The 19,062-nt window shown below is 47.3% G+C and overlaps 3 protein-coding genes across 3 annotated transcripts in view; 2 read left to right on the forward strand and 1 right to left on the reverse strand.

Annotated features, from left to right (window-relative positions):
* The window catches only part of LOC147119043 (uncharacterized), a 453,069-nt gene that overhangs the window by 251,148 nt on the left and 182,859 nt on the right, over positions 1–19,062 (forward strand). The window lies entirely within an intron of this gene.
* The window catches only part of LOC147119047 (uncharacterized), a 230,851-nt gene that overhangs the window by 41,977 nt on the left and 169,812 nt on the right, over positions 1–19,062 (forward strand).
* On the reverse strand, positions 3,728–4,477 carry LOC147119049 (uncharacterized). The gene has a single exon (XM_085984768.1). It carries the CDS (start codon positions 4,475–4,477, stop codon positions 3,728–3,730), a length of 750 nt encoding a protein of 249 aa, XP_085840894.1.

The raw sequence follows: 19,062 nt of genomic DNA on the forward strand, positions 1-19,062 counted from the left end.
CCCTCGAGTATAGGAGATTAACGGGTGATCTAATTGTGGTGTTTAAGATGACTAACGAATCTGATAGGGTAGAGAGAGAGAAACTATTTCCTCTGGTGGAGCTGTGGGGAGTCCAGAACAAGGGGGCAGAACCTTAAAATTAGAGCTCGACCGTTCAGGGGTGATGTCAAGAAGCACTTCTTCACACACAGGGTAGTGGAAATCTGGAGCACACTCCCACAAAAAGCTGTTGAGGCTGGGGGTCAACTGAAAATATCAAAATGGAGAATGATAGATCTTTGTTGGGGATGGGTGGTGAGACTTACGGAACCAAGGCGGGTAGATGGAGTGAGACACGGATTAGCCGTGATCTGATTGAATGGTGGAATAGGCTCGAGGGGCTGAATGGCCTCGTCCTGTTCCGAGGTTCCTCCCCCACCCTGTGCAGATTGTGAATCTCCATCACCTGCTGTAGAGGTGAGTAAAGGGGATTTAGTTCAAGAACAGAAGAACAGAAGAAAAACATGCAGGAGTGGGCCATACAGCCCCTCGAGCCTGCTCCACCATTCAATAAGATCATGGCTGATCATTGACCTCAACTCCACTTTCCCCACCGATCTCCATATCACTTGATTCCCCTAGAGTCCAAAAATCTATCTATTTCAGCCTTGAATATAATCAAAGACTCAGCATCCACAGCCCTCTGGGGCAGAGAATTCCAAAGATTCACAACCCTCTGAGTGAAGAAATTCCTCCTCATCTCGGTCTTAAATGGCCGACCCCTTACCCTGAGACTATGCCCCCTAATTCTAGACACTCCAGTCAGACCAGACCATAACCACAAGCCCGTCTGGTTATCACACCTATAAGGTCCGTGAGGTTATTATTAATACTGCCCCCCTTTATCAAAATCCACGACAAGGCCTTGGACAACGTGGACCACTTTCCATACCTTGGGAGCCTACTGTCAACAAGGGCAAGAGAGCCCCAGGTGGGCAGAGGAAACGCTTCAAGGACACCCTCAAAGCCTCCTTGAAAAAGTGTAACATCCCCACTGACACCTGGGAATCCCTGGCCCAAGACCGCACAAAGTGGAGGAGAAGCATCCGGGAAGGCGCCAAACACCTCGAGTCTCTTTGCCGGGAGCAAGCGGAAGCCAAGCGCAGGCAGCACAAGGAGCGCACATCAACCCAAGCACCCCACCCACCCGCCCCTTCAACCACCGTCTGCCCCACCTGTGACAGAGAGTGTAGGTCCCGCACTGGACTCATCAGTCACCTGAGAATTCATTTTTAATGTGGAAGCAAGTCATCCTCGGTTCCAAGGGACTGCCTAAGAAGAAGAGATTCACACCCAGACGTTGTGCCTTCACTTGTCTGGCACTTCATTCCATAACATGGGTACAGGGGCTCAGTAATGTTTCATTCATCAGAAAAAGACAAAGTACAACAACATACTGGTCAGCTTAACAGAATCTCATCATATTTATGGGGCCATAAATATAGGATGGTCATTAATAAATGCAGTAGGGAATTCATGAGAAATGTCTTTACCCAGGGAGTGGAAGCTCATGGGGTTGGGGGTAATATATTAGCATGGATAGAGAATTGGCTAACTAACAGAAAGCAGAGCGTTGGGATAAATGGGTCATTTTTCGGTTTGCGGAGGATACAAAGATGGGTGGGAAAGCAAGTTGTGCAGAGGACTCAACGAATCTGCAAAGGGATATAGACAGGCTAGGTGAGTGGGCAAACATTTGGTAGATGGAGTATAATGTGGGAAAGTGCGACGTTATCCACTTTGGCAGGAAAAATAAAAAAGCAAATTATTATTTAAATGGAGATTACAAAATGCTGCAGTTCAGAGGGACCTGAAGGTCCTTGTGCATGAAACACAAAAAGTTAGCCTGCAGGTACAGCAAGTAATCAAAAAGGCAAATGGAATGTTGGCCTTTATTTCAAGGGGGTTGGAGTATAAAAGCAGGGAAGTCCTGCTACAACTGTACAGGGTATTGGTGAGACCACACCTGGAGTACTGCGTACAGTTTTGGTCTCCTTATTTAAGGAAGGGTATACTTGCAATGGAGGCAGTTCAGAGACGATTCACTAGGTTAATTCCAGAGATGAGGGGTTGACTTATGAAGAAAGGTTGAGCAGGCTGGGCCTATACTCATTGGAATTTAGAAGAATGAGAGGTGATCTTATTGAAACACATAAGAGACTGAGGGGGCTCAACAAGGTAGGTGCAGAGAGGATGTTTCCCCTTTTGGGGAAATCTAGAACTCGGGGGCACAGTTTCAGAATAAAGGGTCGGCCTTTTAGAACTGAGATGAGGAGGAATTTCTTCTCTCAGAGGGTCATAAATCTGTGGAGTTCTCTGCCCCAGAGAGCTGTGGAGGCTGGGTCATTGAATATATTTAAGGTGGAGAGAGACAGATTTTTGCAAGATAAGGGAGTGAAGGGTTATGGGGAGTGGGCGGGGAAGTGGCTTTGAGCCCAAGATCAGCCATGATCTTATTGAATGGCAGAGCAGGCTCGAGGGGCCAAGTGGCCTATTCCTGCTCCTATTTCTTATGTTCTTAGAATCTGGAACTCACTACCACAAGGAGTAGTTGAGGTGAATGGCACAGATGAATTTAAGGGAAAGCCAGATAAAGACATGAGGGAGAAAGGAATAGGAGGATATGTTGATAGGGTGGGAGGAGGCTTGTGTGGAGCATAAACCCAGGCAAGGACTAGTTGGGCCGAATGGCCTGTTTCTGTACTGTGCATTTTATGGAACACCACGAACAGTCAAATCAAGGGAATCATCAGCAACACAGTTTGAATGATTAAACAGCAGTTCAAAATGTGTAAAACATGCATCTGTTCCACGTTCCTGTTGCCCCAGCTATCACAACTGTGTGAACTCGCTGGTGTTTCTGCAGGTTTTCGGACCTTCTAAAGCTCTTCCCACAGACAGAACATTGAAACGGTCTCTCATCAGTGTGAACTCGCTGGTGTGTCCGCAGGACGGACGATTCACTGAATCCCTTCCCACACACGGAGCAGGTGAACGGCCTCTCCCCAGTGTGAACTCGCTGGTGCCTCAGCAGGGTTGATGACAGGACAAATCCCTTCCCACACACAGAGCAGACAAAAGGCCTGATTGATGTGTGATAGCGCTGGTGTATCGTCAGGTTATTGCAGCTTTTAAAGCTCCTCCCACAGGCAGAACACTTAAATGGTCAGTCGTCAGTGTGAACAAGCTGGTGTGTCCGCAGATTGGAGGACCGAGTGAATCCCTTCCCACACACGGAGGTGAACGGCCTCTCCCCATTGTGAACCCGCTGGTGTCTCAGTAGGTTGGATGACTGAGCGAATTCCTTCCCACACACGGAGCAGCTGAATGGCCTCTCTCCGGTGTGAACACCCTGGTGTGTTTTCAGGGCAGAGAAACGATCGAATCCCTTCCCGCACTCGGAGCAGGTGAACGGCTCCTCCCCAGTGTGAACAAAGTGGTGTGTCATCAGATCCCGGGGGCTTTTATAGCTCTTCCCACAGTCAGAACATTTAAATGGCCTCTCATCACTGTGAGCTCGCTGGTGTCCTGTCAGCTCCTGGGTGCTTTTAAAGCCCTTCCCACAGTCAGAACATTTAAATGGTCTCTCATCAGTGTGAACACACTGGTGTGCCAGCAGAGTCGATGACTGAGCGAATCCTTTCCTACACACGGAGCAGGTGAACGGCTTCTCTCCAGTGTGAGCACGCTAGTGACCCTTCAGACCCCCGGAGCTTTTAAAGCTCTTCCCACAGTCAGAACATTTAAATGGTCTCTCGTCAGTGTGATCAAGCTGGTGCGTCAGCAGTTGGGATGAATAAACAAATTCCTTTCCACACACAGAGCAGGTGAACGAACTGTCCCCGGGGTGACTGCGCGGATGAACTTCTGACGTAGACGGGGAACTGAATTGCTTCCCGCCATCCCCACCTTTACCCGGTTTCTCCCCGGTGTGACGGTGCATGTGTCTTGCCAGGTCAGGCAATCGGCTGAAGGCGAGTCCACACACGGAACACTTGTGAGGTTTCTCTGCACTGTGATCGCTGCTCTCTCCTTCCATGTGCCAATGCCGGGTCCCGATGGATCGAGCGACTCTGTCAGATCTTGACGTGATGTTTGGTCTGAGCTTCCTGTCTGGAAATGCTCCACTTCTAAAACCCTGTAAAAGGAGTGTAGAAAGGGGGTAAGAGGGAGAATGTTGTCTCATGTCGCCCTTTCCCAGCCCGGGGCAGTTAAGCTGATTTTCAGGCCCCAGCTGCTGCACAGGTGCGTTGAAAGGATCAGCAGTAATGACGGCTGCAATCTCCACAAGCCCCCGTGCTCCAGAAAGCGCTCCGGCCACCGCGTGAGTTGTGGCTGACCCCGCGCATGCACCCCATGGTCCTGCCCTCTCCTGCTCCACAGGCGCCTGGCCCGCACCGCGCATGCTCAGCACACACCTTGGGCCCCTGTCAATCATCCTCCACCGCGCCTGCGCGCTGGGCCCCTGATCTCCAGGTTGCCGCGCAGGGCTTTCTTTATAAAGTTGGTGTTGGTTAAGAGCCGCAATCAGTGAGGGAAAGTGAGTTTCCCCCCAGATCCGATTGAGATCAGAGGAGGGGAGAGAATAAAGGGGAATCCAAACCTGAGAGTCCACGGATCCGGGCCCCGAGCGGAGCTTCTTCAGTTTGGCGGAGCACGCTCCAGGGACACGTGACCCGGGCCTGATTGACGGGAGCTTCCGACCAATAAGGAGCGAGCGGGGCGGGGCTGGAGGAGTGAGCCGGCTCCCCACGCGCCCACCCCCCTCTTCGCCCAACCAGTCACGTCACGACGTCGCCGTCGTACAATGATAGACGTGAGCTCTCCACCAATGAGCGAGGGGAGGCTGAGCCTGGAGGACCGACCAAGGGGCTTTGGTCCTCCAACCAATCGCGGCGAAGGAGGAGGCAGGACCTGGAACCGGCTCATTGGACGAATCGGCCCGCCGCCATTTCGTAAAGGGGTTCAGGATCTGTGATATAATAGCAAAATACTGCGGATGCTGGAAATCTGAAATAACAACAGAAAATGCTGGAAATACTCAGCAGGCCAGGCATCATCCGTGGAGAGAGAAACAGGGTTAATGTTTCAGGTCTGGGACCCTTCATCAGAACTGGAAAAAGCTGGAGATGTAACAGATATTAAGCAGGTGCAGAGACAGGGGTGGGAGGGGTTTAGGAGGGGAGGGAGGAATTGAAAGAACATCCTGTGAAAATGTTGCAAATGGGAATGGCAAAATCATACTGCATGAAAAATGGGGGCAGGGATAATTCTCTGAAATTGTTGAACTCAATGTTGAGTCCAGCAGGCTGTAAAGTGCCCAATCGAAAGATGAGGTGCTGTTCCTCGAGCTGAGCCTGGGAAAGTTTATTTTTAATGTTCCTTTCACATTTTACAGCTCAAACTAATTTTGTTTTGCAGAAGATACTTTTTATTAAAGAAAAGAAGTTCGCTTTTAAATTGATGAAATAACAAACCCTGTGGAACAAATACGAGTAAAAATATTTCTTCTCCCTGAATTAATTTTCTTAATATTAATTTTCAGCATTTTTAATTATTCATTTCAAGCACTTTAAGAGAAATATGAGAGTGGTGGGGGTTCTCTTAAAGAGACAGGCACTCTTGTTTTCTATATGATTTTCATTAAAGGGACCACGTCCCCGTGGATGACTGATTTTAAAGGGACAGTGTCTCCCTTTTTATAATGTATATGTAAGAGACTGACATTTAAAGTAGGGCTAATCCCCTGCTCCCCTGAGTGCTTGGTGAGAAATCAGGTGCTGTTTGCTCTCGCCCCCTCCCCATTTTCTGCCAAGGGACAGAAAGCAGAGAGTAGTGTTGAGCGGTTGCTTTTCAGACTGGAGGGAGGTAAACAGAGATGTTCCCCAGGGGTCAGTATTAGGACCAATGTTCTCTCTAATTTTTTTTTCAGGTTTGCGGCCCCTTTAACGGGCTGCACAGCCCATTCAAATTTCCGCGCATGCGCTTTTATTCCATTTATAGGGCGGTGAGCCCCCTGCGCGGGACCTCCAGACCGCTGCATGGCCGCGCAACTTAACGTGAACATTGATTCAGACCACAGCTTTATTGATAATATATTAATGACCTGGACTTGGGGATACAGGGCATAATTTCAAAATTTGCAGAGGACACGAAAATGTAGCAAACAATGAGGATAGTAACAGACTTCAGGAGGATGTAGCCAGACTGGTGAAATGGGCAGAAACGTGGCAGATTAAATTTAATGTAGAGAAGTGTGAAGTGATTCATTTTGGTAGGAAGAATGAGGAGAGGCTATATAAACTAAATGGTCCAATTTTAAAGGGTGTGCAGGAACAGCGAGGCCTCGGGGTGTATGTACACAAATCTTAGAACGTGGCAGGACAAGTTGAGAGGGCTGTTAAAAAAGCAAACAGGGTCCTTGACTTTATTAATAGAGGAATAGATTACAACAGCAAGCAAGTTATGCTAAGCCTTTATAAAACACTGGCTAGGCTTCCGCTGGGCACCACACTTTAGGAAGGATGTCAAGGCCTTAGAGAGGGTGCAGAAGAAATTTACGAGAATGGGACCAGGGATGAGGGACTTCAGTTCTGTGGAGAGACGGGAGAAGCTGGGATTGTGTCCTCTGGTTACCGACCCTCCTGCCACTGGAAACAGTTTCTCCTTATAAGCTACAGCTATACAAAGCCCTGGTTAGACCTCAGAGAGTGATAGAGTCATAACGGCACAGAAGGAGGCCATTCGGCCCATCGAGTCTGCGCCGGCTCTCTGTAGAGCAATCCAGTCAGTCCCATTCCCCCGCTCTATCCCCGTAGCCCTGCAAGTTTATTTCACTCAAGGGCCTATCCAGTCTCCCCTTGAAAACAAACTGTCGGCAGCGAGTTCCAGGTCCTCACCACTCGCTGCGTAAAAAAGTTTTTCCTCACATCCAACCTGTATCTCTTGCCCAAAACCTTAAATCTGTATCCCCTAGTCCTTGTACCATCAATTCGTGGGCACAGTCTTTCCCTGTCTACCCTATCCAAACCCGTCATAATCTTGTACACTTCTATCAAATCAGCCCTCAACCTCCTTTGCTCTAATAAAAACAAATCCAGCTTCTCCAACCTGTCCTTGTAGCTAAGATCCCCCATCCCCGGAACCATTCTGGTAAATCTCCTCTGCACCCTCTCAAGGGCCTTCACATCCTTCCTAAAGTGTGGTGACCAGAACTGGATGCAATACTCCAGTTGTGGCCTAACCAGCGCTTTATAAAGGTTCAGCATAACTTCTCTACTTTTGTACTCAATACCTCTATTTATGAAGCCCAAGATCCCATATGCTTTGTTAACCGCTCTCTCAATATGTCCCGCCACCTTCAGGGGCCTACGCACATTAACTCCCAGGAACTCCCTGGAGCACTGTGTACAGTTCTGGGCACCGCACCTCAGAAAGGATATATTGGCAGAGAATTCCAAAGATTCACCACCCTCTGAGTGAAGAAATTTCTCCTCATCTCAGTCCTAAATGGCCGACCCCTTATTCTGAGACTGTGACCCCTGGTTCTAGACTCCCCAGCCAGGGGAAACATCCTCCCTGCATCTACCCTGTCAAGCCCTGTAAGAATTTTGTATGTTTCAATGACATCACCTCTCATTCTTCAAAATTCCTGGGAATATAGGCCTAGTCTCCTCAATCTCTCCTCATAGGACAATCCCCCCATCCCAGGAATCAGTCTGGTGAACCTTTGTTGCACTCCCTCTATGGCAAGTATATCATTCCTTAGGTAAGGAGACCAAAACTGTGCACAATACTCCAGGTGTGGTCTCACCAAGGCCCTATATAATTGCAGTAAGACTTCTTTACTCTTATACTCCAATCCTTTTGTAATAAAGACTAACATACCATTTGCTTTCCTAATTGCTTGCTGCACCTGTGTGTTAAGATGAGAAATGATAAAGGCAAGAAGTCACATGTGGGAGTGGTGTACAGGCCCCCTAAACAGTAACCACACGGTAGGATGGAGTATAAAGGAAGAAATAATGGGAGCTTGTCAGAAAGGTATTGTAGTGTATGTAACCTGTACCATCTTAAGAGAATACTGTGATAAAAATGATAACTTCCGGGAAGTTATGTCATCACTTCCGGTGAACTATGAACTATGAACTGTGTACATACCTCACTTCCTGTCATGTCACTTCCTGTTGGACTGGTATAAATACTGGTCTGTTCAGTATTGTAAGAGGCTTCTACCAGAGGCATGGTAAAGACCTCTCTTGTGTATATAGTGTGTTTATAAGTTACTTAAAGCTTACTTTAAAGTTACTTGATGGTAAGTCTCCTTTTTCTTACATCAATTTAAGTAACATAAATATTTACACTGACAAATACTAGACCTTCAGACAAACTCGGAAGTTAAGGATCCAGGGAACCACCCATCATGGAGAAAATCCTTAGACCTATTCGTCTGGACTTCGACCCGAATACACCAGCAGCTGGCAGGGTATGGAAGCATTGGTATCGTACTTTTGAGAATTTTCTGGATGAATGTAAAGCGGATGCTCCTGCTAAATTGAAGATACTTGTCAATTATGTGACCCCAAAAGTGTTCGAATATGTTGATGACTGGGATAATTACGAAGAGGTGATTCGGGCACTTAAGAAACTGTATGCGAAGACCCCAAATGAGGTCTATGCTAGACATCTACTGGCCACAGCCCGACAAGGGCCAGGGGAATCAATTGACGAATTCCTGCAAGAACTTCGCAGGCTCAGCGTAGATTGTAACTTTCAGGCAGCCTCAGCTGAGCTGTACCGCCAAGAAATGATTCGTGATGCTTTCATCTGCGGGATTGCTTCTCCATTTATACGCCAGCGTCTACTAGAAAGTAAAACACTTGAGCTACATTATCCTCCGGTTGAGAAAGAAGCCACAGCCATCATAGAGGTAGTACGGAAGTGGAACCATTTTCTAGCTCGCCAGCACTTTACATTGATCACGGACCAACGATCAGTCGCCTTCATGCTCGATAATCGAAAACAAACCAAAATTAAGAATAAAATACTTGAGGATGGAACTGGCCTCTTTTGGTTATACCATTCTCTATCGGCCTGGCAAGGAGAATGTGGCCCCGGACACCCTCACACGGGCATTCTGCTCCACTATGTCATCCTCCACTCTCATGGATGTCCACAATGGTTTGTGTCATCCTGGCGTTACGCGCATGCTACATTTCGTACGATCACGGAATCTCCCTTTTTCCACTGGAGATGTAAAGAAAATATGCTCAGAATGCCGGCTTTGTGCGGAATTAAAACCTCAGTTCTTCCGCCCCTCAGATGGTATACTCATACATGCAACCCAACCGATGCAACGACTTAGCATCGATTTTAAGGGCCCAGTGCCCTCTTCAACTCGGAACACATATTTGCTCACCATGATCGACGAATATTCACGTTTTCCGTTTGCCTTCCCCTGCTCCAATATGCTGGCGTCCACAGTAATCTGCTGCCTTGAGCAGGTATTTTCTCTCTGTGGCATGCCGGCTTATATTCACTCAGATCGGGGTCCATCCTTTATGTCAAGGGAACTCAAGGACTACCTCTCAGAACGGGGAATTGCTACAAGCAAAACAACACCATACCATCCCATCGGAAATGGGCAGGTAGAGAGGTATAACGGTATCATCTGGAATTCCGTACGTCTCGCTTTAAGATCTCGGGGCCTACCAGACCAGCAATGGGAAACAGTGCTTCCGGATGCATTGCACTCTATACGGTCCCTGCTTTCTACAGCCACAAATACTACACCTCATGAGCGGTTCTTTGGATTCCAGCGTCGCTCATCTCATGGGACATCACTCCCGTCATGGCTAACTACTCCTGGACCTGTATTACTCCGAAGATACGTTCGGACATCTAAAAATGACCCTCTTGTAGACGAGGTCGAACTAACCGATGCCAACCCCACCTATGCAAACATACGATATTCCGACGGCCGAGAATCTACCGTATCATTACGGGATCTGGCTCCCTGCCCACCAGGACCTAGTGGGACATCGGGTGATGGCATTTCACCAGGAAACTCTTGGGACCTATCGGGTACCCCTCTCCAGGATCCTGATCGGACACCAACTAGCTTGGTGCCGGTAGAACCCCGTGCTCAAGGTTGCGACCCTCCCAGTACCGCGCATGAAAGTACTGATCCGCCACAGACCAGCTCTGCACCTCCCTCTGAACAGAGGCAGTCCGACTTTGAACCTATTGGGGCTCGTACTCGAAGCCATGATCTCCCCGACCCTTCACAGGGCAATCCAGGCCACACAGACTCTGACCAATGGCCAACCGCATGTAAGTGGACCAGCGACCCTCTACGACGGGAATCCAAACGGGTGCGACTCTTCCTTGTTCGGCGGCTGCGGACCAAAAGGTAGACCACAGCCTCCTAATCCTGCAGGAGGGAAGAATGTGATAAAAATGATAACTTCCGGGAAGTTATGTCATCACTTCCTGTGAACTATGAACTATGAACTGGGTACATACCTCACTTCCTGTCATGTCACTTCCTGTTGGACTGGTATAAATACTGGTCTGTTCAGTATTGTAAGAGGCTTCCACCAGAGGCATGGTAAAGACCTCTCTTGTGTATATAGTGTGTTTATAAGTTACTTAAAGCTTACTTTAAAGTTACTTGATGGTAAGTCTCCTTTTTCTTACATCAGATACCTTAAGGTGATGGACTACTTTTTGATGGCTCCTGTACATTGTAGTACCGGTGGTGACCACACCGGTATAGAAACCCTGCGGAACAAATTGTATCCCAGTTCAGCCCTGACCCTCATTCACTAAAGACCTGTTTAATTACTTCTGTAGTCTGTGTCCTGTTATTCAGCATAATTACATTTGAAAACACAGACTCAACAGTGGCGACGAGTCTGATCTTACCCAGCGGCAGTTTCATCAAAGGAAGCTTCGCCCTCTGAAACGGGCGTCGAACAAGGACATCCACCCTCAACATCCTGCAGGGCATTGCATCGCACGGGAGGCCATCGGGAACCCGGGTTGGGTTCTGGCCACGAAGTCAAACATCAGTGAACATCCCTTCGACGACAGCGGCGGGTAAGCCCGATCAAGCGGCACGGGGGGGGGAAGTCGGCCGAGTTGTCAGTAAAAGAAGGGGAGGAAAATGACGAAAAGGGCGGAGAACACGACCGCAGCCGGTGTCAGGGGCCGGACTGCAATCGGGGCAGAGACGCGCAGCAGCGAGAAAAGCGTTTATGACCACAAGGACCGCGGGAGCGGCGGGGAACAAGAGCAGCAGCGTAGGGGAAAATAAAGGGCCGCTGGGAGGCGTAAACGGCAACAGCGCGGTAATCGCCATTTTGAGTCGGCGGGGGAAGAAGACAAGCGCGGGAAAAGCCGCCAAGCGTGGGAAAAGCTGCCAAGCGCGGGAAGCCGCCATTTTGAAGAAAAAAATAAATAAATAAAATAAAATAATAATCATATCCGAAGGAAAGGAAACTCAACAAGGATACCAAAAACGGGTAACATCACTGCTTTTGATAGCGGTGTAGAAGATTGGGCCACTTATGTGGAACGCATCGAAGTTTACTGTACAACGAATGAGGTACCGGAGGATAAGAAAGCACTAACCCTATTAAACTCGATGGGTGCGAAGACGTACGGGTTATTAAGGAACCTTGTAACACCAGATAAACCGGTAGGAAAGAGTTTCACGGATATTGTTACTATCCTGCAAGAGCATTTAAACCCCACGCCGCTGCTGATAGCGGAACAATTTAAATTCTACAAAAGAATTCAGCTTAAAGAAGAAAGCAACGCTGAATTCTTAACCGAACTGCGCAAGTTATCAAAGTACTGTCAGTTCGGTACAGGACTAGCAGATGCACTGAGAGATAAGTTTGTGTGTGGGCTCCTAAGGGAAGGAACCCAGAAGCGACTGCTAGAGGAAAAGGATCTTACGCTGGACAAAGCTTTCAGCATTTCAGCATCGCATGAGGCAGCAGCACGAGGCGCTGCAGAGATACAGCAAAGGCCATTGGAATTCAGCACCAATGAAATGGCATTGGGCGTAGTAAAGTGCTATCGTTGCGGAAGGACAACGCATGACCAGAACCAGTGCTGGTTCAAAGATAAAGAATGCAGGCAATGTGGCAAACTTGGTCACATAGCGAGAGTTTGCCGGTCAGGGAAGAAGACCAGCAGCAAAAAGTCGCCGCAGGAGAAGTACAAAAAAGTACACAAGGTGACAGAGAACAGTTCGGATGAACAGAAGATGGATTCAGACTCCAGCAGTAAGGAACTGGGTTGTCTAAAAATACATAATGTAGGTAACACAGCAGACCACCAGACTATCTGGGTTATGCTTCGGATAGCAGGAGTCCAAGTGAAGATGGAATTGGGCACTGGATCGGCATTAACGGTCATGAATAAGCATGATTACAAAAGGTTATTCTCGCACATTCCCCTGAGGGATACGGAGATTGTATTGAAAACATACACGGGGCAAATAGTATACCCCAAAGGAAAGATAAAAGTAAACGTGGTCTACAATGGTAAAGAAAGTCAGAAAATGGACTTGTATGTGTTACCTGATGGAGGTCCGCCACTACTGGGGCGGGAATGGATCCGGAGAATAAATGTGGACTGGCATTCCATAAAAGCACTGACTGTAAATGCCTGTAAGGAGGACGACGTCAAACCTAAACGACTGTCCAAAATATTAGACGATGCTAAGGAGGTGTTCCAACAGGGACTGGGAACACTGAAAGGAATTACGGCAAACATTAAAGTTGAAGAACATGCAAACCCAAAATTTTTCAAAGCCAGACTGGTACCTTATGCGATACGACCTGCTGTGGAAGCAGAGCTGGAAGGGTTAGAACATTCAGGGGTACTGTCCAAGGTGGACTGGAGCGAATGGGCCACACCCATTGTTCCTGTCATGAAGCGTTCGTTGAGCAACAAGCCGGGGGAACCTGGGAAGGTTCGCATCTGTGGCAATTTCAAGATTACTGTTAATCCGGTTCTTCACACGGTGCAATATCCACTTCCGCGGATTGAAGATATCTTCGCTTCGCTGTCTGGCGGGAAACACTTCACCAAGATAGACCTGGCGCAGGCGTACCTACAGATGGAAGTTGATGAAGCGTCACGCCAGTATCTCACGATCAACACACATAAGGGCTTATATCGGTATAATAGACTGGTTTTTGGAGTGGCATCGGCTCCAGCGATTTGGCAAAGGGCCATGGAGCAGGTATTGCAGGGAATTCCAGGCACACAATGCTACCTGGATGACATCCTGATTACAGGAGATGACGATAAGGAACACCTCGCGAATTTGGAGCAGGTGCTCACCAGATTGAAAGAATATGGGCTCAGAGTTAATCGCCAGAAATGTGAGTTCTTTCAAAAGCGAATCTCGTACTGCGGCCACGTCATTGACCGGGAGGGGCTCCATAAGTCACCTGACAAGATCGAAGCTGTTGTGAAAGCTCCTGCACCGGAAAATGTATCCCAGTTGAGGTCGTTCCTTGGGTTGGTTAACTATTACCACAAGTTTCTTCCAAATTTATCCACGGTGTTACACCCGCTAAACACTCTTTTGCAAATGGGAATACCATGGAAGTGGAGCGATGATTGTAAGCGGGCTTTTCAAAAGAGCAAGGCACTGATCACCTCTAAGGAAGTGTTGGCTCACTTTAACCCAACGCTGCCTATTCGCTTAGCTTGTGATGCTTCTCCATGTGGTATCGGGGCAGTGCTCTCACATAAGTTTCCAAATGGCTTGGAAAGGCCAGTCGCGTTCGCATCCAGATCATTGACCTCCGCTGAGCGCAACTATGCTCAGGTAGATAGGGAGGCCCTCAGCCTCGTGTGGGGAGTTAAGAAATTTAACCATTACCTGCAAGGCCAAAAGTTTACGCTGCTGACAGATCACCAGCGTTGGTTTCCATTTTCAACCCTAAGAAGGGTGTTCCGGTAATGATGGCGCAGAGGCTTCAGAGATGGTCCCTTTTCCTAGGGGCACATCAATATGATATTGAATTCAAAGGTACAAAGCAACATGGTAATGCTGATGGGCTGTCGCGCCTACCACTACCTATAGCGGAAGAGGCACCGGCAGTTGACCCTGTCGAGATATTTCACTCGACCATCATCGAATGCTTACCAGTCACCAATGCGGGTATTGAGAGGGAGACCCAAAACGACCCGACACTGTCTCGGGTCTACGATTTGACAGTGAAGGGATGGCCAGCACATGGCGAACCACTGTTACCAGCATTCTCAGCCAGACGAGAACAGCTGTCCGTATTGTGGTAAACCACTGTTAACCTGTACATGCCTGTGGGGTAAACCACTGTTAACCCTGTACAAGTCCAGGCATGTCTCAGCCCCTGGCTCCACCCCTAAGCCCGGGTATAAAGGTGACTCACCACCCTTCCCCCGAGAGCTCTTAGGATGGATTCACTAGCAGAGGCATGCTCTAGTTCTTAGTCAATAAAAGCCTACTTCATTTAAGTCCATCTCGTAGTCTTTGGTATTGTTGAAAGCGCATCACGTATGTCAAGGAACATTGATGTATGGAACAAGGGTGATTATTCCTCCTAAATTAAGGGAGAGTTCTGAAAGAGTTGCATGAAGTCAAGATGAAAAGCCTTGCTAGGGCTTATGTGTGGTGGCCAGGCATCGACAAACAAATAGAGGATCTGACTAAAAGCTGCTCAGGGTGCCAGAAAGTTCAAAATGCACCTCCAATTGCACTGCTGCATCCGTGGGAATGGCCTTCAACCCCATGGCAACGTGTGCATATCGACTTTGCAGGTCCATTCATGGATTCCATGTTTTTAATAGCAGTAGACGCACATTCTAAATGGCCAGAAGTGATTAAGATGTCGACCACTACCTCTGAGAAGACGATCGCAGTTCTAAGAACCATATTTGCAAGGAATGGGTTGCCGGAACAAATATGTTCAGACAACAGGCCACAGTTCGTGTCAGAAGAATTCCAGAAATTCATGAAAAAGAATGGGGTGAAACACTATACATCTGCCCCATATCATCCGGCTACAAATGGGTTCGCCGAGAGATTTGTACAAACGTTCAAAAAGGCAATAAAGGCCATGAGCGAAGACCATATTCCACTACAACACAAGGTGGACAATTTCCTGATGGCGTATCGAAACGCCACGCATGCAGTGACAAATCAAAGCCCTGCCATAATGTTCTATAACAGGAGATTGCGGTCCCGGTTGGATTTGTTAAAACCCAATGTGCGAAGGGAAGTCGAAAACAAGCAATTCCAGCACGTAAATAACAAGGCCACTCGGAGTTTCGAAATAGGACAACCAGTGTTGGCCAGGGATTATAGGGATGATAAATGGCAATCCGGAACAATTCGTGCCCGACAAGGACCCTTGATGTACACGGTAGACGTTGGAGAGAACGTAATACGACGTCATGCTGACCAACTTGTGGAATCGAGAACAAGGGTCGACCCCATGTCTACGGCAGGGACACCAGTTGAAGAAGTTATTGAGCCTGTAGCATCTACCTCAGACTCGAACGTACATGATGATGTTCAATACATAGGAGATCAAATGGATGAGTCACCCCAGCAACGAGAACCAGAGACCCCTGAAAGGCGTTATCCGGCCCGGATCAGGAGGCCTCCTCAAAGACTGAATCTTTGAACAGTTTTGTGTAAAAATTGTATATATGTTATCCATGTAATGTTTAATTTGGGGTGTACACTGTTAAGCTAAAAGGGGAGGAATTGTAGTGTATGTAACCTGTACCACCTTAAGAGGATACCTTAAGGTGATGGACTACTTTTTGATGGCTCCTGTACATTGTAGTACCGGTGGTGACCACACCGGTATATAAACCCTGCGGAGCAAATTGTATCCCAGTTCAGCCCTGACCCTCATTCACTAAAGACCTGTTTAATTACTTCTGTAGTCTGTGTCCTGTTATTCAGCATAACTACATTTGAAAACACAGACTCAACAGGTATGGCAATAAGCATGGGGGATTTTAATCTACATACAGACTGGAAAAATCAGATGGGCAAAGGTAGCCTAGGTGAGGAGTTCATAGAATGTTTTCGGGATAGTTCCGTTGAACAGCACGTTCTGGAGCAAACCAGAGAGCAGGCTATACATCGAAACATAGAAACATAGAAGATAGGAGCAGGAGTAGGCCATTCGGCCCCTCAAACCCGCTCTGCCATTTAATTCGATCATGGCTGATCATCCAAATTCAGTACCCAGTCCCTGCTTTCTCCCCATACCCCTTGATCCCTTTAGCCTTAAGAAATATATCCAACTCCTTCTTGAATATATTTAATGAACTGGCCTCCACTGCCTTCTGTGGTAGAGTTCCACAGGTTCTCTACTCTCTGGGTGAAGAAATTCCTCCTCATTTCTGTCCTAAATGGCCTACCCTTTATCCTTAGATTGTGTCCCCTGGTTCTGGACTCCCCGACCATCGGGAACATCCTTCCTGCATCTAGTCTGTCCAGTCCTGTCAAGAATTTTATAAGTTTCAATGAGATCACCTCTCATTCTTCTAAACTCCAGCGAGTACAAGCCCAATCGACCCAATTTCTCCTCATACATCATTCCTGCCCTCCCAGGTATCAGCCTGGTGAATCTTTGCTGAACTCCCTCCATGGCAAGAACATCCTTCCTCAGATAAGGCGACCAAAACTGCACACAATACTCCAAATGTGGTCTCACCAAGGCCCTGTACAACTGCAGCAAGACATCCTTGTTCTTGTACTCAAACCCTCTCGCTACGAAGGCCAACATACCATTTGCCTTCTTAATTGTCTGCTGCACCTGCATGCTTACCTTCAGCGACTGGTGCACAAGGACACCCAGATCTTGTTGCACTTCCCCTTCTCCCAATCTATTGCCATTTAGATAATAATCTGCCTTCCTGTTTTTGCCACCAAAGTGGACAACCTCACATTTATCCACGTTATATTGCATCTGCCATGTTTCTGCCCAATCACCCAACATGTCCAAATCATCCTGGAGTTTCTCGACATCCTCCTCACAGCACACACGCCCACCCAGCTTTGTGTGGTCTGCAAATTTGGAGATATTACTTCTAGTTCCCTTGTCTAGATCATTAATAAATATTGTGAATAGCTGGAGTCCAAGGACCGATCCTTGCGGTACCCCACTAGTCACTGCCTGCCACTCGGAAAAAGACCCGTTTATTCCAACTCTTTGCTTTCTGTCTGCCAACCAGTTCTCTATCCAAGTCAATACCTTGCCCCCAATCCCATGTGCCTTAACTTTACACGCTAATCTCTTATGCGGGACCTTATCGAAGGCCTTCTGAAAGTCCAGATACACCACATCCACTGGTTCTCCCTTATCTATTTTACCAGTTACATCCTCAAAAAATTCCAGTAGATTAGTCAAGCACGATTTACCTTTTGTGAATCCATGTTGACTTTGTCGGATCCTGTCACTGTTTTCCAAGTGCTCTGCTATTACATCTTTTCAAATGGACTCTAGCATTTTCCCCACTACCGATGTCAGGCTTACCGGTCTGTAATTCCCCGTTTTCTCTCTACCACCTTTTTTGAATAGTGGGGTAACATTAGCTACCCTCCAATCCATGGGTACTGTTCCAGATTCCATCGAATGTTGGAAGATGATCAGCAATGCATCTACTATTTCTAGGGCCACATCCTTAAGTACCCTAGGATGTAGATTATCAGGCCCTGGGAATTTATCGGCCTTCAATCCCGTCAATTTCCCTAACACCATTTCCCTACAAATACTGATTTCTTTCAGTTCCTCCCTTTCATCAGACCCTATATCCCCTGGCATCTCTGAGAGGTTATTGGTGTCCTCCTTTGTGAAGACAGAACCAAAATATGTATTTTGTTGGTCTGCCATTTTTTTGTTCCCCATTATAAATTCCCCTGATTCTGACTGCAAGGGACCTACGCTTGACTTAACCAATCTTTTTCTCTTCACATATCTATAAAAGCTTTTCGTCAGTTTTTATGTTCCATGCAAGCTTACTCTCATACTCTATTTCCCCCCTCTTAATTAATCCCTTTGTCCTCCTTTGTTGAATCCTAAATTGCTCCCAATCCTCAGGATTATTGCTTTTTCTGGTCAATTTATATGTCCTCTCCTTGGATCTTATGCTATCCCTAATTTCCCTTGTTAGCCACGGTTGAGTCACCTTTTTTGTTTTATTTTTATGCCAAACTGGGATGAACAAATTCTGTAGTTCATCCATGCGGTCTTTAAATGTTTGCCATTGCCTATCCACTGTCAACCCTTTGAGTGACATTCTCCAATCAATCCTACCCAACTCGCGCCTCAGACCATCGTAGTTTCCTTTATTTAAATTTAGGACCCTAGTCTCTGAGTCAACTACTTCATTCTCCATCTTAATGAAGAATTCGATCATATTATGATCGCTCTGACCCAAGGGGCCTCGGACAACAAGATTGCTAATTAATCCTTTCTTGTTACATAATACCCAGTCTAAGATGGCCTGATCTCTGGTTGGTTCCTCGACATATTGGTCCAGGAAACCATCCCGTAAACACTCCAGGAATTCCTCCTCCACAGTATTGTTACTAATTTGGTTAGCCCAATCTATATGTAGATTAAAGTCACCCATGATGACTTAAGTGCCCTTATTGCACGCTTCTTTAATTTCCCTTTTAATGCCAGCCCCAACCTCTGCCTTACTGTTTGGAGGTCTATATACCACTCCCACTAACGTTTTCTGCCCCTTGGTATTTCTCAAGTCTATCCATACAGATTCCACATCATCAGAGCTAATATCCTTTCTTCCAATTGTGTTAATCCCTTCTTTAACCAGTAATGCTACCCAACCTCCCTTTCCTTTTTGCCTATCTTTCCTGAATATCGAATACCCCCGGATGTTGAGTTCCCAGCCTTGGCCATCCTTGAGCCACGTTTCCATAATCCCAACCAAATCATATTTGTTTACCTCTATTTGCGCAGCCACTTC

The sequence above is a fragment of the Somniosus microcephalus genome, chromosome 4 (assembly GCF_052327205.1).
Source record: "Somniosus microcephalus isolate GS21.2 chromosome 4, FLI_Smic_1.0, whole genome shotgun sequence".
In the NCBI taxonomy this organism is placed as follows: Eukaryota; Metazoa; Chordata; class Chondrichthyes; order Squaliformes; family Somniosidae; genus Somniosus; species Somniosus microcephalus.

Excerpts from the sequence above, each read along its gene's own strand:
- LOC147119049 (XM_085984768.1), bottom strand. The coding sequence starts at position 4,477 with ATGATTGACAGGGGCCCAAGGTGTGTGCTGAGCATGCGCGGTGCGGGC.